Source organism: Pecten maximus, chromosome 15 (genome assembly GCF_902652985.1).
Source record: "Pecten maximus chromosome 15, xPecMax1.1, whole genome shotgun sequence".
Lineage (NCBI taxonomy): Eukaryota > Metazoa > Mollusca > Bivalvia > Pectinida > Pectinidae > Pecten > Pecten maximus.
Window position 1 is genome coordinate 31,285,569 of NC_047029.1, and position 22,979 is coordinate 31,308,547.

A 22,979-nucleotide genomic window follows, 5' to 3' on the forward strand; every position below is an offset into this window, starting at 1 on the left:
TTGATGACTTTTGTCAAAAAACTATGATTTTTTCATTCATGTTCCATATAAAGCCTTACTAAAGCCAAGATGCTGTTACATTTACTTTACCTGATTTACCCACCCCTGGAAGGCTGTTACATTTACTTTACCTGATTTACCCACCCTCTTGAAGGCTGTTACATTTACTTTACCTGATTTACCCACTCCTTGAAGGCTGTTACATTTACTTTACCTGATTTACCCACCCTCTTGAAGGCAAATACCTAAACCTGAGTCATATATTTTTAGTCAGTTATCAAGCTTCCTTTTCCTTTACTGTTAAATAAACCCTGCCTTATTTCCCCGTTTTATATGTAAAGTAAGAAACTTTCAGTTTACCTTATCATGCTGCCATTTTTGGTTGGCTGCCCCATTACAGTTGACCAGCTGTGGGTGGCCGCCAGTTTGTCCATGGTACGCCATGCAACCTTCCTCTCGACGTAGCTCTTTATCCATACTCAGAGAAAATACCTGAAGCATCCGAAGACACCACCAGTTTAATATCACTTCTGAATAAGGGACCAAATATTTCAGTCTGTAAAATCTTATCTGTATAACACTGTAATAAGCCTAGGGAAGCAACACTTTGGACCTGTAGAAGGTCATCTTCGCTAGCCAAGGCTTCTGATTACGTTACACTACACAAACCCTTGGCGGATATAGGCGTCAGTTCTGGCCCTCTAGCGGAGATTCAAAATTACCACTCTTTACGCATGAAATTTTCGACCAATCAAAACGAGCGTTACCGATTTACTTCATCTGAGATGTTTACAAACACACATGGAGGCTTGTGTCATTTTGATGAGATATGTGATCAATGACTTACATAGATTGATCAAACACTGCGAATGTTTCCCTAAAGATAGTTCGTCTCTGTATATAGGTAAAATGCCATGACATAGTCGGCAATGTAGCTCTGTACTGGGTGCCGCATTTTTTGTTTACTGCGAAACCAAGCCTGAACGTAAAATGCAATTTGATTGGGTGCCCTGGGATTCCAGGGCGCGACGGTTTGAACACGACTATATCCGCCAAGGGTTCATGTAGTGTAACGTAATCAGAAGCCTTGGCTAGCGAAGATGGTAGAAGGTGTGCTTTATACAGTGCAATGGCATATAGTGTTGTTTAGCATTTTATCACCATACATGGACTTATTGCCATACATGGGCTTATTACCATACATGGGCTTATTACCATACATGGGCTTATTGTGGGATAACTATGGTATTCTTCATATAAACTGAAGTTACTACCATGTATAGGTATCTGCATCTTCGCTAGCCAAGGCTTCTGATTACGTTACACTCCACGAACCCTTGGCAGATATAGGCGTCAGTTCTGGCCCTCTAGCGGTGATTCGAAATTACCACCCTTCACGTATGAGATTTTCGACCAATCAAAACAAGCGTTACCGATTTACTTCATCGTTGATGTTTACAAACACACATCGAGGTTTGGTGTCATTTTGATGAGATATGTGATCAATGACTTATATGAATTGATCAAACACTGCAAATGTTCCCCCAAAGATTGTGATTTTTGTATTTAGGTAAAATGCCATGACATAGTCGGCAATGTAGCTCTGTACTGGGTGCCGCATTTTTTGTTTACTGCGAAACCAAGCCAGAATGTAAAACGCGATTTGATTGGGTGCCCTGGGATTCCAGGGCGCAACGGTTTGAACACGACTATATCCGCCAAGGGTTCGTGGAGTGTAACGTAATCAGAAGCCTTGGCTAGCGAAGATGAGGTATCTGGTAATGTCCCACTTCAATATCAACATGAATAATGTTACCACTATGATATTTCACCAGTTAGGGCTGCACACATCGTGGATAACCAACAGTCCTAACGCTTGTGGACAGAGACCGTATGATCGGTACAGGGAATCTAGTTTCGGCTCTAAAAATAGCAACCAATTAAATTCCATCATACATTTTAAACTTTGGGATTCTTTAATGTGAAACATATTTTGGGGATCCCTGTCATGGCCGACAACAAAACGGTTTGATGATCATTTCATAAAAGCACTGATATCTGATTTGTGAAAGTCTTTAAAGTTATCCCTTAAAGGTAATCCGTTGAGGCTGCCATTACTGTTTATATTTGAACCTCAAGAAAGCAGTCTTCTGATTTGTCAAAGTTCCTGAAAAAATATTTTGCAGAAAATGACGAAAAGTGTACTGATCACACCGATGAAAGTGTCGGAATATCAAAATACTGAAATACCTGTTTTTTGCAAAAAATGAACACTAATATATATTGGCGAACATATTTACAAAATACTGAATTCAGCATTAATACTGAAAACTTTCATCCATGCTATCATCCTACGGTCTCTGTCCATGATCATCAGCACAATCAGTCTTCATACAGATGTATGACGCTAGGTGTTGTGAGGATGTTAAACCCCTAAACTAGAAAATGTTCAGATATAAATGCCCCCACTGCCACTTGACAACCCAAAACAAAGTTTCATGAGGATCACTTCAGCAATCCGTAAGATTAGCTAGTAGCATTGCAACAAGACGGGACGGGACGGGACAGGATGGGACCCACCCCCAACTCCTATTTCATGGCGGGGTGTAAAACAAAAACAAACCGACCTCGCTAGCACTGGCACCGTTCTGACAGCTGAAAAGTCCCACGTCAAATGTTGTCTTCTCATCTTTACCCAAAGTGTCAAGACAAAGGTTGCTTCCGGGGTTTCTCACCTGTAAAAACACAACATAATATGGAAGGCAACCTACATTTTTTTATATACATTAAAGACATGTGTAAGTATTGCTGCATTGAAAAACAAATATCAATTTCCTAAAATCACTGATTATTAGAATTCAACTAAATCCAGCATTTTTACCCCAAAATCCCTCTTCCTGGTAAGTGAGAAGAATCACCATCTGATGTATTACAGAGCTTAATCTAATTTAATCATGAAACAATTACAAATCAATATTTGTCTATTTTTCAATGAACTGCCATATACAGAGAGACTGTATACCGGTTTATGGACATGAATTCAAACTTTTAATTATTACAGATCCCCCACAACATCATTTTTTTCCCTGTTGTATCAAAACTACAAATCCATACATTTGTATAACCAAACAAATCATAGTTCCAACAAGAAGTATCCATATTAAAATCATTTTGGTTCCCATCACACACCACATGGCAAATCCTTTGACCTGTTTTACCCATCTACCAACACTTACCATGCCCCAGGCATGTACGTTTTTATCTGATCTATACCAACACTTACCATGCCCCAGGCATGTACATTTTTATCTGATCTACCAACACTTACCATACCCCAGGCATGTACGTTTTTATCTGATCTACCAACACTTACCATACCCCAGGCATGTACGTTTTTATCTGATCTACCAACACTTACCATGCCCCAGGCATGTACATTTTTATCTGATCTACCAACACTTACCATGCCCCAGGCATGTACATTTTTATCTGATCTACCAACACTTACCATGCCCCAGGCATGTACATTTTTATCTGATCTACCAACACTTACCATACCCCAGGCATGTACGTTTTTATCTGATCTACCAACACTTACCATACCCCAGGCATGTACGTTTTTATCTGATCTACCAACACTTACCATGCCCCAGGCATGTACGTTTTTATCTGATCTACCAACACTTACCATACCCCAGGCATGTACATTTTATCTGATCTACCAACACTTACCATGCCCCAGGCATGTACGTTTTTATCTGATCTACCAACACTTACCATACCCCAGGCATGTACATTTTCATCAGGTATAAACTTCTCTGGATAAACATTGTCGAGGTACCATTTGAAGTTTTTACACTTTAGTTTCTCGCGGAGAGCCTTTCTCTCCGATATATCTCCATAGTCTTGGCCCTGAAATTCAAAAACCAGTAAAGTTAGTTAATTTATAAGCAATAAATCTTCAGAAATATTATTCTCTCTCCATTTACAAAATTTAGCTGTACAGAATTTCTTGGTCATCCTCGAGGGCATGATCCTCCCAATATGGGCTACTACACTATTGTCTTCAAGAGAAGATAAAGAAAGATTCTTTTCTAAAATGTTCAGGATATACTGGGACAAAATACAAGCCCCCGAGACAGATACTAAGTCAAGGGGTTGCGATATTTGTACTGACCAGGAGGTCCCGCCGATGACTGTAAAACAGACGTTTGTATTCATCCATCCACACTTCGGCCAATCTCATTGAATTTATACCATGTGTATCTTTATTTCCTGCAAAATCAACATTTATTTTTTGAAGTGCTATGGAAATACAGAAATATCCACATCAATACAAACAAGTCAATCCTATGATATATAACTAAAAGGAGGGGTAGAGCGAACCGGGTTCACCATTATGGTATTTTGACCCCGGGGTCATTTCACCATGATTCAAAATACCATGCTACACCAGTCCTAGAGGTAGGTTAGATCGGATAACAGTGCAGGGATTGCTGAAGAATTGGTACTAGGGGAGTTACTCAGTAGTTACAATAAGGAGGTGGGTTATTTTTTAGACAGAACTTGTGTTAACCTTAGTCAGTATTTATTAACTATGAACATAAAAATATTCACAATCATAAAGGAAAATATGTGTTAATTGATTGTTCATGAATTACATTTTAAACCAAACTACGGAGCCAAATTGATCATGTGATTTAAGGTTAATCCAGTAAAATATAGAATATATTCTATAGGGCCCCAGAAAAGAAGAAATTCTAAGATAGATTGGTGCTTGTGATTGGTGTGTTTTTTTTACGGCCATAGAGCATTAAAATTGGGTATTTGAGGCCACATTTCACACCTGAAAGTAGGTCAAGGACATTCATTAAAACAAACCTGGTAGCCCTTAATCCCAGCATGCTAAATAACATGACCCTAGACTGATTGAGTTTTGAGAAATTTTTTGAAAGGTCAAATTTGACACCAGACAGATGACATATCGAATCATGATGGATAGCTCATTTGTCCTTTGAGGTGATTCTCTCTTACCTGGAAATGTGTAGGGATGACTAGAACGGAATATATGGCCAACTCTGGAACAAGGTATAAACTCCAGCTTGCCTCCACACATCCATACCTGTTCAGGTAAATGAAGATTAAACATGTACTAGGTATAAACACAGGGGATTGACATGTTCCTTTTATGACCCAGAATAAAATATCAATTATAAGTGATCTAGAGGTCAGACCCTGGTGATGAAACATTAGCGACAAAAAAGAGCCTCGAGACATTGAAAGGACCTTTTAGCACCATTTATACCATGAAGATTTGATTTTATTTCATATGATCTTTGGCCCGATTTTATTTCATATGATCTTTGACCTGATTTTATTTCATATGATCTTTGACCTGATTTTATTTCATATGACCTTTAATTGACCTACCCTGAAGGATATTTCGAGGTTCTCTCCTCCCCATACATCCATGCCATTATCATAAGCCCCGACATTGAAGAAGAATTCTCGGTCAGCTGCAAACAGTCCTCCAGCCATCGTTGGAGATCTGTAATAGATCAGACTGTATTTTGAATTGTGAACACAAAGGCTGATGCTATAAATATACTTGCATAATTATTACATTTCTCTCCAAAGCTCAAACTTTACTTTTCAATGATATTGCAGAAAAAGTTTATTTGTAGAAACTTCTCAACAAACGTACAGTATTAGATATTAGAATCATATCTTTTTTTTTTACATTTTAGTAAAACACATGTAAGTGTTTAGATATTAGAATCGCATGTTTTTTTCATTTTAGTAATACACCTACACATGTAAGTGTTTAGATAGAATCACACATTTTTTTTTTTTTTTTACATTTTAGTAATACACATACCCATGTAAGCTTTAACAGATACATGGTCCATCCATGTTGATTGACATAATACATACTCCTACCCAACCCCTGCTGGTCTGGGGAACTGGCCAACAGTATTACACTGCATGATGTAAAAGGCAACTAATATGGGGGAAGAATGGGGCATTTTCTTTACAGGGGAGTCTGATAAAACCACAACTGATCTGACTGCCACCATTGCAGTATTTGAGAGCTTTATTCCCCAGTTTCTCTTTAACCCTGCCTCTCTGTTTTATATCACTGTGTACCTATTTCTACCACATATCTTGTAGACCTACTTTGAGGTACAGATGACAGGCACAATACACTTTCTATGTAACAAACATTTAAAAGCTACAGAACTGTTCAGCAGCTTTAGCAGTATAACTTCAGCTCTACCCCATTGATCCAGAAAGTTGTACCTTTCTACAGAAACAAAACTATATCATTCATATGACTTGTAGCAACTCAGTCATGCATAATAAAATGCTTCAGAAAAACAGAAAAAGCTAAATATATCACAACATATATATATTATTATATTAAACCAATGCTGAACATACAAGTTTTTTAAGGGGGGGGGGGGGGGGGGGGGGGGGGGGTATTTAACCCATTAAAATTTTCTGGGACAATAGATAAATTTTATTCTTATCAGAATAAGCACATTCTGAGATATAAACTAGAAATTTTGTCAACTGCTAGCAGCAGTAAGTGAATACATAATCCCTACAATAACCTCAGAGCTGTTTATAACAGTACTTTATCATGAAGTAAAATCAAAACTCACAGGTGAAATGTTCAGAGATAAAATTCTGCGATACACATGGCACCACATATGATACCCCTGGCACCACATATGATACACCTGGCACCACCTATGATACACTTGGCACCACATATGATACACATGGCACCACATATGATACACCTGGCACCACATATGATACACCTGGCACCACATATGATACACTTGGCACCACATATGATACACATGGCACCACATAGGATACACCTGGCACCACATATGATACACCTGGCACCACATATGATACACCTGGCACCACATATGATACACCTGGCACCACATATGATACACCTGGCACCACATATGATACACCTGGCACCACATATGATACACCTGGCACCACATATGAACCTCAGTAAAATAAAAGCTTTCATGACAACTTTCTCTGTATTTTTTTCATTCTATATTTACCAATTATGAACCTTTGGTGAAGTCAGTACAAGTAGGTGTTATATTGACCTGGTAAATTCAAATATTGACCGAGGATGAAGCTCAAGGTCAATATTTTAGATTCTAACATGAGGTCAGTAGAACACAAAATTAACCTATATTTCAACCTTTTATATACCTATAGATACAATTATTTTTTCCATCTTCCATTATCTACACATATCATTTTAATTAAAAATAAAATGTTACTCAAATTCTCTGGGGAAAACTCTGATATTTGGTTCCACAAATATACAACAAGACTAAAGTACTTGAAAATAATTGTACAGTACAAAAGCCTGAGATTCCTCTGTCCCCGAAACCAGCCATAAATAAACCAGACATTTTGACGAATTGATGTCAGATACATCAATCTGCATGAACATTCTATGTCATGAAAATGGCTAACATCAGGTGAGCATGCGGACTAAGGAAACTATCAATGGACTATACACGTACATGTAAATTACATCCACGCACGGACTAAAACATAAAAAGAAAGATCTAAATCTAAATTCAAAGGAAACAAAAAATAATCAGTCCTAGAAAAAATTGTCAACACTTTCCAAACTAAGTCTAAAATCTGAATTCATGCGTCCAAACTGTATCTCATTGACAACTGTTTTATCTGTAGATCATTTTACCTAGTAATTTTGTACGTATGAAACAGATCAGCGGTCTTCTTTTAAACAACTAGAAGTATTTCACTCCAATCAAGGTATCTGATCACTATTGTATTTTATTTAACAACACTATCATTGTCCAATCACAAATATTACCCCCCCCCCCCCCCCCCTCCCCCCATTTGATTAGAATTACACCTATCTTAGTATCCATTTGATGATTTTTAATATGAACTTTGTCATGAATTCACAATAATATAAAACTTCATGTCCTTGCTTATTAAGCTAAAAAAAGAAACAAGAAAAAAAAAATGGTCAAAGTTGTCTCTCTATCTTTCTGCTTCCCTATAAATATCTATTTTTGTTTCTAAAAATGAAATACAACGTTTTCTTGAAGCAAAGAAAAATAGTAAGAAATTTCTATATATACTTATTTATACATTGTTGAAATTTTCCCTCCTGCACATCCTTACAGCAGTACTAGATCAGAAGGGCTACTTTAATAATCAATATAGCTGTTGGGAAAATCGTACCCCACAGGATCTGTATATTTCCGGGAGACCGTGTCCCGTTCCGGAACATTCCTCCAGGTAAAGTGCATACTCCATGAGAACCCCCCTACTTGGTAACCTCCGTTTCCGGAGTATTCAAGGGTTTCAGCGTCAACTGCGTCAACTATGGGACACAAAACAGCTTGAGGGTTTGCCTTGATTCTGGCCAGCAGCGGCTCAATCCTAGAGGTCAAAAGAGGTCAAGGTGGAGGTCATCAATAGGTCAAAGAACCTTTAAACCATAACTAAAAATTCTGATAAAAAATCTACAGTTCAAAGCAGTGGTTGCTCTCGTTTATCAGACGGGGAAAAAATAAAAGACTTTATCAATGATTGGGATCTCTTTGGTTGAAATCATTATATTTCAATATCAAACAATCATTTCATATTTCCACTTTCAAATACGTGTATTTGATTTAATCAGTTATGTAATTCCATTAATATAATATATGATTTCATGGAAATTCAGGAAAAAATTAATCTTATGAGAAATACAGTGTAACTGATTTGAAAAGAACAACCAACTGCAAAGACTATAGATGTTTATCAAAATTTTCCTACTCCGGTAATTATGTCTACCCAACACCCAGCAGGTTCACAGAGAACTCAGCACCAACTCCATCTGAAAGCTAAAACCAAAAAGTTCCGTTAATACTGATGATGCGCAGCTCCTAGCAAGGTAACTGTACCTAATCGGGTCAATGTCAGATTTGCGACGGTCCCTTTCGTGTTTAGGAATTGGACGCCACGAGAAATGAAGACTCCACCAGAACCCGCCCACGGAGAAACTTCCCGTGCCGCCATACTGGAGTGTATCCTTGTCTATGAGGTCTATCTCGGGGCACAGCACTGTTGTAGGATCCTCTTTAATTCTACTTAGTAAGGGCTCAATCCTATCAAAGAAACAGTACACGGATAACGTCCCACTCACCAAACAATCTGTGTTAGGAATATTACCATGCAGATTAAACATTAAATTTACCATGCAGATTAAACATTAAATTTACCATGCAGATTAAACATTAAATTTACCATGCAGGCTAAACATTAAATTTACCATGCAGTTTGAACATAAAATTTACCTGCAAGCAGGTTTAAAATAGAATTTACTATGCAGGTCAAACACAAAATTTACCATGGATAGGTTAAACATCAAATAAAATAAGAAAAGATGAAGTTATGTATCTTGGTGACAAATATAGAAGCCCTTAAATTAATGGCAGAAACGTCTTGCAGTGAAGATCTTGTAAATTTGTTGTTTTTTTATGTTATATAAATACAATGTCTACAGGTTTTTACATGTGCTGAGTGTGACAGAGTGTCAGCATGCATCGAAAAATCTCTCTTATATAAATCCAATATTGAGTTTTCACATCATGATATTTATATTTATTTTTAGATGAAAATGAGTCTTGGTAAAAAACATAATCCTTGCAATCCTTGGCAAACCAAAAAATTTTCAAGATGAGTTTCATAAAAACTCATATGAAGTAAAACAAATTCTAAATACATTTAATCACATAACCTGGAAAATTTATATTTTGACAGGTTTTATTGTAAAAATTTGGACAAAATCAAACTGATTGAGACAGCCATTTTTGGCACCATTTCAATGCATGCTGTAAACATAAAATGATAACATCTTTGTCCATATTATAATGTCACAATCAATTTCTCACTGGCACTGCTAATGAAAAATATTCCATTACACTGGGGACACATGAAAAAATATCACATGGACAAAATCACTAAATAAGAGTCTGATTATGTGATAAAATATCTATCCACTGTAAAATTAGTTGAAATCCATTAAGTATCATATAATTATGATGAATCCATTTTCTCAAGCTTAAATTTCGGTCTTCAAATATCTGGTCATAGTGTATTCCATACAACATTTATCTGACAATATGCCAATGTCTGGTAATAAGCAAATGTCTGGTAATAAGCCAATGTCTGGTAATAAGCCAATGTCTGGCAAAATGCCAATGTCTGGTAATAAGCCAATCTCTGGTAATAAGCCAATGTCTGGTAATAAGCAAATGTCTGGCAAAATGCCAATGTCTGGTAATAAGCCCATGTCTGGTAATAAGCCAATGTCTGGCAATATGCCAATGTTTGGCAATAAGCCAATGTCTGGTAATAAGCCAATGTCTGGTATTATGCCAATGTCTGGCAAAATGCCAATGTTTGGCAATAAGCAATTGTCTGGTAATAAGCCAATGTCTGGTAATAAGCAAATGTCTGGTAATAAGCAAATGTCTGGTAATAAGCCATCCCATGCCCATTGCATAATTATCCTGCAATAATTACGGCCACCCTTTTCTTAAGACGAAGCAAAGTTTAAGGATAAATACTGAATATTCTAATTCTATGTGTTGGCCACATCCGCTTATTAGAGGATAAATACAGTATATTCTAAGTTTATGTGTTGGGCTTATTACAGGATAAATACAGCACACATTTGTGTATAATCAAAGTTTATGTGTAGCAGTAGGCCTATATTCTAAGTGTATGTATTGGGCTTATACGAGAATAAATACGATATATTCTAAGTTTATGTGTTGGCCACATCAGTTAATTACAGGATAAATACGGTAATATTCTAAGGGTGGATTATTTGATCTTTAGAATTAAATTTTTATTAAAAATCATGTGATTCCTGCATTTTTCTGTTTGAGCAGGTCATGGCATGTTTAGTCAGTGAAGCCCAGGACTTAAAACAGTGATACATGTATTTATAAACAGGACTTAAAACAGTGATACATGTATTTATAAACAGGACTTAAAAACAGTGACACATGTATTTATAAACAGGACTTAAAAACAGTGACACATGTATTTATAAACAGGACTTAAAAACAGTGACACATGTATTTATAAACTTCAGCCTTGAAATCGATCATAGATGGTCACCTGATGGCTATATTAATATTGGTCTTCATCCACAAACACAACTAATGAACAAAATTTAAGAAAGATCTTTCTTGGAACTTCTGAGAAACAGGGAGATAAACTTTGACCTTTCACTGGTCTTATTTAAATCCAAAACATCATGTTGCAAAAATAGGACAGAAACGAAACCAAGAAACAAGATCTGTCCAGGATTTTCTGAGAAACATAGATAGCAAACTCTAGCCTTACGATATGCATGGGAGATATCATTTTCATATCTGTGTAAACTACAATTAAAGAATGATTTGTTCAGATTTAAAACTTAATTTAAAAAGATCACCACCTAGTGAAGATGAGATAAAACTCCAGTGAATCACGAAGCAGGCACTTGAATAGATTCTGCCACAATGATCAGTAATGTACTGTTATTACCCGGAGGATCATAGAGCAAAAAGAGACAAATCTGCCAAGGAAAAATCTTATGGTAGATTAATTTGCATACTATCACACAGATACGAGATGGGGTAATACACAACATATTATCAGATACAAGAATAAATTATATACAGTAAGGAACTTTCAGATTCATTTCCTTATGACATTGAGGTATGTTATAAACCTTTCCCAGTAAATAAACTAGAAGGAAAAATCTCACAACATGGTACACTCACTACATGGGACACTCACTACATGGGACACTTACAACATGGGACACTCTCTACATGGGACACTTACAACATGGGACACTCACTACATAGGACACTCTCTACATGGGACACTCACTACATGGGACACTCACTACATGGGACACTCACTGCATGGGACACTTACTACATGGGACACTTACAACATGGGACACTTACTACATGGTACACTCACTACATGGGACACTCACTACATGGGACACTCACTACATGGGACACTCACTACATGGGACACTCACTACATGGGACACTCACTACATAGGACACTCACTACATGGGACACTCACAACATGGGACACTCGCTACATGGGACACTTACAACATGGGACACTCACTACATAGGACACTCACTACATGGGACACTCACTACATGGGACACTCACTACATGGGACACTCACTACATGGGACACTCACTACATGGGACACTCACTACATGGGACACTCACTACATAGGACACTCACTACATGGGACACTCACAACATGGGACACTCGCTACATGGGACACTTACAACATGGGACACTCACTACATAGGACACTCACTACATGGGACACTCACTACATGGGACACTCTCTACATGGGACACTTACAACATGGGACACTCACTACATAGGACACTCTCTACATGGGACACTCACTACATGGGACACTCACTACATGGGACACTCACTACATGGGACACTCACTACATGGGACACTCACTACATGGAACATTCACTACATGGGACACTCTCTACATGGGACACTCACTACATGGGACACTCACTACATGGAACACTCACTACATGGAACATTCACTACATGGGACACTCTCTACATGGGACACTCACTACATGGGACACTCACTACATGGAACACTCACTACATGGGACACTCACAACATGGGACACTCACTACATGGGACACTCACTACATGGGACACTCGCTACATAGGACACTCACAACATGGGACACTCACAACATGGGACACTCACTACATGGGACACTCACTACATGGGACACTTACAACATGGGACACTCACTACATAGGACACTCTCTACATGGGACACTCACTACATGGGACACTCACTACATGGGACACTCACTACATGGGACACTCACAACATGGGACACTCGCTACATGGGACACTCACTACATGGGATATTCACTACACAGGACACTCACTACATGGGACATTCACTACATGGGACATTCACTACATGGGACACTCACTACATGGGACACTCACTACATGGGACACTTACAACATGGGACACTCACTACATGGAACATTCACTACATGGGACATTCACTACACGGGACATTCACTATACATGGGACACTCACTACATGGGACACTTACAACATGGGACACTCACAACATGGGACATTCACTACATGGGACACTCACTACATGGGCACTCACTACATGGGACACTCACTACATGGGACACTCACTACATGGGACACTCACTACATGGGACACTCACTACATGGGACACTCACTACATGGGACACTCACTACATGGGACACTCACTACATGGGACACTCACCACATGGGACACTCACTGCATGGGACACTTACTACATGGGACACTTACAACATGGGACACTTACTACATGGTACACTCACTACATGGGACACTCACTACATGGGACACTCACTACATGGGACACTCACTACATAGGACACTCACTACATGGGACACTCACTACATGGGACACTTACAACATGGGACACTTACAACATGGGACACTCACTACATGGGACACTCACAACATGGGACTCTCACTACATGGGACACTCACTACATGGGACACTCACTACATGGGACACTTACAACATGGGACACTCACTACATGGGACACTCACAACATGGGACATTTACTACATGGGACACTCACTACATGGGACACTCGCTTTATGGGACACTCGCTACATGGGACACTCACTACATAGGACACTCACAACATAGGACACTCACTACATGGGACACTCACTACATGGGACATTCACTACATGGCACACTCACTACATAGGACACTCACTACATGGGACACTCACTACATGGGACACTCACTACATGGGACATTCACTAAATGGGACACTCATGATCATTACATTGGACAGTCACTACATGGGACACTCACTGCATTAAAGTACATTTAATCGTAATTCTTTTGACTGACAATCATTGAGCACAAAAAAGTATCCTCTAATGAATTGCGAAATAGGTGACGCACCTGTATTAACTTGATATAGGCACCTGCAGGTATTGAGCTGGGAAATCAGTTCGGGGCAATACACATTGGTTAGGATGGACAATTGAGGCTGGGACAGATGATTATATTCTTCTTTTAATTTTCTATGATACTTTGATAATGCGTTTTGATGACAGTGTTTTACCAAAACTTTACCGCATTTTACTGACAATAAGCCCATGCCAGGTGAAAAGACCAATAACTATTATATTGCAGTTTAAGTACCGTAAATTTTTGACAATAAGCCCATGCCAGGTAAAAAGACCACTGACTTTTCTATTGAAGTTAATTAGTGTATTTATCTGACAATAAGCCCATGCCAGGTAAAAAGACCACTGACTTTTCTATTGAAGTTAATTAGTGTATTTATCTGACAATAAGCCCATGCCAGGTAAAAAGACCAATTACTATTCTATTGAAGTTAATTAGTGTATTTATCTGACAATAAGCCCATGCCAGGTAAAAAGACCACTGACTTTTCTATTGAAGTTAATTAGTGTATTTATCTGACAATAAGCCCATGCTAGGTAAAAAGACCACTGACTTTTCTATTGAAGTTAATTAGTGTATTTATCTGACAATAAGCCCATGCCAGGTAAAAAGACCAATTACTATTCTATTGAAGTTAATTAGTGTATTTATCTGACAATAAGGCCGTGCCAGGTAAAAAGACCAATTACTATTCTATTGAAGTTAATTAGTGTATTTATCTGACAATAAGCCCATGCCAGGTAAAAAGATCACTGATTATTCTATTGAAGTTAATTAGTGTATTTTTCTGACAATAAGCCCATACCAGGTAAAAAGACCACTGACTTTTCTATTGAAGTTTTAGTACCGCTTACAGTAAGTAGATCTATTAAATATAAAGTTAGTGTTGATCACTCATATTTTCATGCAAATCGTGGTCTAATATAAATTATATACAAATAAATATCCTCTCTATGACCTAATTAGCATGCATAATTTATGCACTTATATATATGTAGTTAACATATATATTGTATGTTTAACATATTTTAACATATGGTGTTAAATCAACTGACAAGAGTATTCAGTGTTTAATTTCATGTTCCGCGATGGTGAATTACAAACGAAGCCTTGCTCGACCTTGAAGTATATATTTAACCCAAAGACTGATAAAATTGCAAAATAAATATATTGTAGGTTTCAATGTTGATGCATGTGGTCTAAAAACTGTAAAGATTGAAAGAAGATAAAGTGTTGACTCCCCAAGCAGTTACGACAGAATTTTTTTGTGGTAAATAGACAGATTATCACTGGACAACTATACATGTGTATATATATATCATGTACAACTGTTGAATATCATAATTGTGGATGAAGTATAGAAAACATAAGAATTTTTGCAGAGTTTTGTCAGCATTCATGAATATACAAAATGTAATGTATGTAATTTGTTAAGTGCTGATCTTTCGCATGAAAATGTTTTTGGGTAAAACTTAATGCTGTGCATGCATGTGCAGTCAAATGGATTTTATTATCATTTTTGTTTTTATTATTACTTTGTTTATATAACAATTGATTTTGATGTTTTGAACCTTGGCTAATTTTCGTTTGTTAGGCTCCTTATTTTCCATAAATTTCTTAAATGTGGGAACATGCATGGCCACACAATGTTTCACAAGCATATCATAACAAGTTTTTGTGTCCTGTGCATCTGGTTATCATCTAACTCCTTCTGTACTTCAGTTTCTTTCCAGCTTCCAGATACAGCTAAGGACTCACACAACTAAATCAGCCAATCAGCTGGTGTTTCACGTGAACCAAGTCCCTGAGGAAAATGTGTTTCTTGGGTTTGTAGCTGTTTTCCTGAGTAATTAATATATGAAATGGGTACTTTCTATATACGAGAATAACGTGTAGGGTATTGAGGTTTGGAAAATCCAAAATATACACTCCTACTGAAAATAGAATGGCGTAGTATTCGAGGTGTAAAAAGGCGGGAACTCCCCAGGAAGGGGTTCTCCAGTGTACTGTTAATGCCAGGGTTACTGTCTTCGGAGTATCCGTGTGCTCTAATATGCCATTAAACCTATACAATAACAACATTTATCCGATAGAAAAACTTCAAACTTTTATTTGATATAAATTGCACATCATTTGAACTTCAAACAAGCGAATAAAGGGATTGGGTCACTAGTAATAACATAGAGTAAATTATTTAGTTGTGTGAGTCCTTAATAGGCTAACCCCCAGACAACAGTTTTAACAAATCGTGGATTACATATCTAGAATACATGCATTTGGCTTGTTATATTTCAATATGAAAAACACAAGATAGTGAAATCTTCCATAGTTAGTCAAGTTATCTATGTCAAAATTTGTCAATAGAATGTGATGTTGCCGACAGCTTTAACCAAAGTGAAATTTGAAGAAGCTTCCATATTGTTAGTCTAGTAACCTTCAAACAAAAAACTTGGCCAGTAATCCAAAGCTGATTATGATCACCAGCTGAGACTGAAAAAAACATCAATTGAGCAATTTTTTTTTAGTAATTACATGTATTGTAAGCTGTTTTAAAGTAATCCACATTTATATAAGATCAGTATAGCATGCATGGTGACATATGGGAAAAAGAAATCTTATGACTACATTTACAACAAGAGGCCGAATAGGCCTGCATCACTGACCTGGTATTTACTTGGTTGATGATTCTCTGCCTTTCATTTAATCAAAATTGATTTAATCAAAAAATAATTAATAAAAAACCCTTGATTTTAGGCCTTTCAGTTGACCAGAAGAAGTTCTTCATATGTTTTAAACAAAATTGACCTCTGTGACCTTCAATTAGCTTCAAGGTCATTTCTATGTGCAAGCTTTGTTGGCTCCATCCCTGGAACCAAGCAGTCAATAACATGAGTCTATAAAGGCATTTTAGTTTTAACAAATTTGACTTCTGTGACCTTGAATATGGGTAAAGATAATTTCTTCTCGCAAAATTTGTGGGGCTCTATCCAAGGCGCCTATCAGTCAAATATCATGATTCTAGGACTTTGGATTTCTAAAAAGAAGTTGTTTGAATGCTTTAACAAATTTGACCCATGACCTTTTGTATATGGGTCAAGGCCGTTTCTTTATGAACACTTTGTGGGGCTCTATCTCTGTGTCCTCTAAATATCATGACTGTGGGCCTCTTGATTAATGAAAAGAAGTCGTTTAAATAGAAAAGATGACAGTACACACTGAATGACGGATGAACAACGGACACTGTACCAAGGCATATAAGCTCTAAGTCAGGTGGGCAAAAAATGAATTCAAGCATCAGGGAAACATTTCCTCTTTAAACATGTATGTGAGAGCAAGTTTAAAGCATCAGTCAAACTGACTGCATTTATCCATTAATAAGCCATCAGCTAGTCAGTTCAGTGAACATGCTACGGTACCACATTTTATCCTCAAATAATCTGTCCTCCCCTGGTGTAAAATTAAGTATTAAAGTTTTTTAAAGAAGGAGGCTTCCCACTTGCTGACAAATATGGTGTATGTTCACACATCATATTATTTGAGTCAAATTCTATGTATTGAGCCCTGCAATGGCTTACTACTAGATACATGCAATTAGAGTGTAGTGAACGGCATGGTTTAATGCACAGCTAGGTATCTATATTGTACAGAGGCCCAGCTATAAATAGGTTACAACATTATAAATATCTTATGAGCAATATAAAACAACATGAGTTAAAACATGTACACAAAAACACATATACACACAGAGGAACCTGGGTCTTAAGGCTGGAGAAAGGCAGATTTTCATAACAAACAGGTTCTCTAATTACACAGATTTTCATATTACAAAGGTTTTCTTATTACACAGATTTTAATTCATATTACACAGGTTTTCATGTTATACAGGTTTTTATATTATACAGATTCTCTTATTAAACAGGTTTTTATATTACACAGGTCATCTTATTTAACAGATTCTCTTATTACACAGGTTTTCACATTACACGGCTGATCTTATTTAACAGATTCTCTTATTACACAGGTTTTTATATTAGATCAAAATTAAAACCACTTAATCAGTGCTTGTGAAAATATAGAAAAAAATGTGTTGGAGACGTAGAATCGAAGACGCTTAGTAAGATTACACAATTTATTAATAAATTGAAATCTCACTAGACCCCAATATTCTCAAACTTCTCTTAACTCACGAATCATCTCACCTTGAAAGTTTCCATATCTATATCAGTAAGCTATATTGATTTGATGTTGATTGGAATTCCAAGTTAAGGAAATCTATTCATTACATTCTTTTGGAAATTGTGGGCGAGTAATATGATAAAGTCCAAAAGTGTTTGTGAACCAGTGGCCTTTGATTAATTATCAGTGATCAGTGTAACACATCACAGACAAGCATATAGTACATTTATAGGAATCATATCTTAAAAAGGACTGAAAGATTTCAAAGGATGCATTTTAATATGTTTTGCTGTCTACAGATCATTTTTGTTCTTCAAATTTATTTGAGGTAATATCTTACCAAATGGAGTAGATATCAAATACAGTGTCTTTTAGTAAAAAGATTGTAACTTTTTCCATGTGTAACTTTTTTTATTTACAGAACATTACTCTTGAAATAATCATATACGTTCATTTATACAAAACCAACAATCAGTTCCTGTACATTGTACTCAGTGTATATAATCATTCCACAAAGAATTTAGTCTTTCATATTTTCATTTTGCTGTAAATACAGGAAAAAATTGTCGGCAAGAAATATTATCAAATAAGTAAAAAGCATCCTTGGCTCCTCGTGAAAATTACACTATCCTGATAAATTATTTACATTAAAACTTAATTATTTATAATAGTGTAATTTTCAACTTAGGCTGTAGATGAATCAATATATACATACAATGTACTGTTTTGTATCTCAGCACTCAGCAATACTAGATTCTGAATTTGAGACTGGTATCAACTGAATACTTAGAAAGGGTCATTACTATCAGTATATATATATTCCATGTTACATTGAAATTTACAAACAATTTTTAAAGTAATGTGGTCATTTTATAACAGTGGTCATTTTATAACAGTGGTCATCTTATAACAGAGGTCATTTTATAACACTGGTCATTTTATTACAGTGGTAAATTTATAACAGTGGTCAATTTATAACACTGGTCATTTTATAACACTGGTCATTTTATAACAGTGGTCAATTTATAACACTGGTTATTTTATAACACTGGTTATTTTATAACACTGGTCATTTTATAACACTGGTCATTTTATAACACTGGTCATTTAACAGTGGTCTTTTTATAACAGTGGTCATTTTATAACAGTGGTCATTTAACAGTGGTCATTTTATAACAGTGGTCATTTAACAGTGGTCATTTTATAACAGTGGTCATTTAACAGTGGTCTTTTAACAGTGGTCAATTTATAACAGTGGTCATTTTATAACAGTGGTCATTTAACAGTGGTCATTTTATAACAGTGGTCATTTAACAGTGGTCATTTTATAACAGTGGTCATTTAACAGTGGTCATTTAACAGTGGTCAATTTATAACAGTGGTCATTTTAAAACAGTGGTCATTTTATAACACTGGTCATTTTATAACAGTGGTCATTTTATAACAGTGGTCATTTAACAGTGGTCATTTTATAACGACTTACCATCCAGTAGCTGTCTCACAGTGAGAATCGAGGAAGATGAGTACATCGCCTTTAGCTGCTACGGCTCCTGCCAGCCTCGCTCTGATGAGGCCGCTTCTCTCCATCGTGCGGACAATCCTAACGATACCATCAGGCCATGTTTCCTCCACATACTTATTTAATTTTTCCCCAAGCTCCGCTGTAAAATCAATGTTAAAACTTTAAAAAAGTAGGAACAATTTATTAAACTTTTATCAATCAAATGACTTGTTGATTTTGTGTCAATTTAAAGGCAGGGAAATTAATAAATATCATGAACTTACGCCGATCACTGAAGTCGTCCAACAGGATGACCTCATGAAGGTACTCCGGGGGTGACCGGTTAACCACACTGTGAGCTGTCCGAAGTAGAGGTGACCAAGCCTCATTATGGAAAATGATGACAACACTTGCGGATGGTAAATCTTTTGGGTATTCTAAATCTTTACATCTGCAAAACAATATACGACTCATCAACTTTTTTATTATAATACACAGTGTCTTAACACCCTATATTATTACATTAATATAAATGTATGTAATGTTTCATCATGTCATAATTTAAACACATTGTGTCGAAAACATCATAAAACTGTCCTTTTTTATTCCCTTACAGCTCTACAGACAACAACCAACAGCTGGACTACATCTGCTGGATTTATTTGAAAAGAATTTAGCACATGTGAAAAAATAAATCCTAAAACTTGATCAATTATATGTCTAGTCCTTTACTAAAATAGTCAATACTGAAGTACTTGTTTGCTATATACGATTGTGGTTAATAATTAATTGAAGGTATTGATGTACATGTACTGAAAAAGTATCTTATAGCATAGTAAACTATTAATGGCTGAATAATCAATACTAAAAACCATGGATTCTCTAGCTAGATCTTAGCCTACGCACTCCTATCAATAAAACCACAGGTGTTGATGTCATTTCCATTTGTCTTGATCTACTGTATACAACATTCTGATCCTAACTTGGACTTGAGATGATCTGATACACAGTTTTCAAACATAAAAGATCTTGAAGCCCACCTTAATGACCTTTGTTTGATATCTGTATGACAGATTTTCTTCTACTTTTCTCTTCTTCCTTTTAATTTGAAAGCAAGAGGATCAAGCTCTTACAGAGTAAATCCACGAAAGATATCCATCAAAAACTCTCTGAGAAAAAGGGTTAACCAACTTTCAACTTATACAAGAGGAATATAAATGAAATTTACAAGAAATATCCAACATATGAAATTTGACTGTGATCATGCAATCCAGTGCTTCTCTAAAAATAGTAAAAACAAGAATTGTTAAGGGACGGACACTGGACAAAGAGTGATTTGAATAGCCCACCATATGATAATGGTAAGCTAATATAAACACAATCATATTTATATTGTTCAGGATTTAGCACCAAGTGATCCCTTCAAGGAGCCCCCATATATATGGCCCAACAGTTGTGGAATAAGACCCACTGCAGCTTATGGTGGGCCTGATACAAGATATCAATGGGCCCAGAACGCTATATCATTTTGAAAGGGCGCATACAGGTTACCCTTGGATCAACCTTGAATTTGATTAAGGTTCTAAACATAAACTGTACATGGATGAAATATTCGAAGATGACAGAGTGGTTCCCTATCTTTCAATTTCATTCTATAACATCTTTTTAATTCTCGTAGATAATTTCTTATTGCCTTTTTTTCTCCATTTCGTACATGTAAACCGCGTACCACAGCCAATAGGATTCCTACAAACTGATTCTCACAGAATTCTGAAATAAACTATTTTTTTAGATAGCAAAAATGACTAAAGTCTTGGTACAAAATTTCATATTGTGTATTTATATAAGGATTTTGTTACAAATAAATATAGGATTCATTATAAGAAGCATTTTTTTCATGTAGCTAAAAAATAATCATTAGTTTTTAGAATTTTGAAAAACAGCCCAGCACTAAATTAACTTGACTATTCAAATGAATCAAGCTCTGCAGCCCAGCTGGTACGTTATAAAAATGAAAATCAATTATGACAAAACTTCACATTCATTTATAAAAATTACCTATAGGATATGCTCAAGGCAAGATCCAGGATTTTGTCAATAGGGTTCAGCAGATTTAATGCGGCAAAACTTACCTTAAAATCACAGGTACCATTTAATAAATGTGTAGTAACATGTTTATCCTTCAATATTCCCCTGCCCAAAAATAAGACCTATTTCTTCATATTTGACAAAATCAATAATTTTATAATGGTTATAAGTTGTTCACAAATAAGCCTTCCAAATTTGTTTGCTCTAGCAATACATATATATAGGGAAGGGGGCCGGATTATGGATAAATATGGTCACATATGATTTATAACAAGCTCTGTCATATGAAAATTTTAAATGCGAGTACATTGTAATTGTAAGGATATTCCACAAAACTTCAAATGCGAGTACATGTAATGATATTCCACAAAACTTGAAATGCGAGTAATTGTAATGATATTCCACAAAACTTGAAATGCGAGTAGGTAATTGTAATGATATTCCACAAAACTTGAAATGCGAGTAATTGTAATGATATTCCACAAAACTTGAAATGCGAGTACATTGTAATGATATTCAACAAAACTTGAAATGTGAGTACTTGTAATGATATTCCACAAAACTTGAAATGCGAGTAATTGTAATATTCCACAAAACTTGAAATGTAAGTACTTGTAATGATATTCCACAAAACTTGAAATGCGAGTAATTGTAATGATATTCCACAAAACTTGAAATGCAAGTAATTGTAATGACATTCCACAAAACTTGAAATGTGAGTAATTGTAATGATATTCCACAAAACTTTAAATGTGAGTAATTGTAATGATATTCCACAAAACTTGAAATGCGAGTAATTGTAATGATATTCCACAAAATTTGAAATGCGAGTAATTGTAATGATATTCAACAAAACTTGAAATGCGAGTAATTGTAATGATATTCAACAAAACTTGAAATGTGAGTAATTGTAATGATATTCAACAAAACTTGAAATGCGAGTAATTGTAATGATATTCCACAAAACTTGAAATGCAAGTAATTGTAATGACATTCCACAAAACTTGAAATGTGAGTAATTGTAATGATATTCCACAAAACTTGAAATGTGAGTACTTGTAATGATATTCCACAAAACGTGAAATGCAAGTAA

At 36.1% G+C, this 22,979-nt stretch overlaps 1 protein-coding gene across 2 annotated transcripts in view; it reads right to left on the minus strand.

Annotated features, from left to right (window-relative positions):
• Positions 1-22,979, minus strand: part of LOC117343212 (probable N-acetylgalactosaminyltransferase 9) — a 41,553-nt gene that overhangs the window by 7,632 nt on the left and 10,942 nt on the right. Inside the window, exons 2-10 of one of the 2 annotated variants that reach the window (XM_033905551.1) lie at positions 20,083-20,249; positions 19,781-19,958; positions 8,269-8,469; positions 5,431-5,548; positions 5,035-5,122; positions 4,178-4,275; positions 3,778-3,912; positions 2,628-2,735; positions 361-492 (exon numbers count right to left, since the gene is read on the minus strand). In XM_033905551.1, the coding sequence (XP_033761442.1) occupies positions 361-492; positions 2,628-2,735; positions 3,778-3,912; positions 4,178-4,275; positions 5,035-5,122; positions 5,431-5,548; positions 8,269-8,469; positions 19,781-19,958; positions 20,083-20,249 (1,225 nt within the window). Of the gene's footprint in view, positions 1-360; positions 493-2,627; positions 2,736-3,777; positions 3,913-4,177; positions 4,276-5,034; positions 5,123-5,430; positions 5,549-8,268; positions 8,470-8,975; positions 9,180-19,780; positions 19,959-20,082; positions 20,250-22,979 lie in introns of both variants that reach the window. The other variant, XM_033905550.1, reaches the window with a different exon arrangement.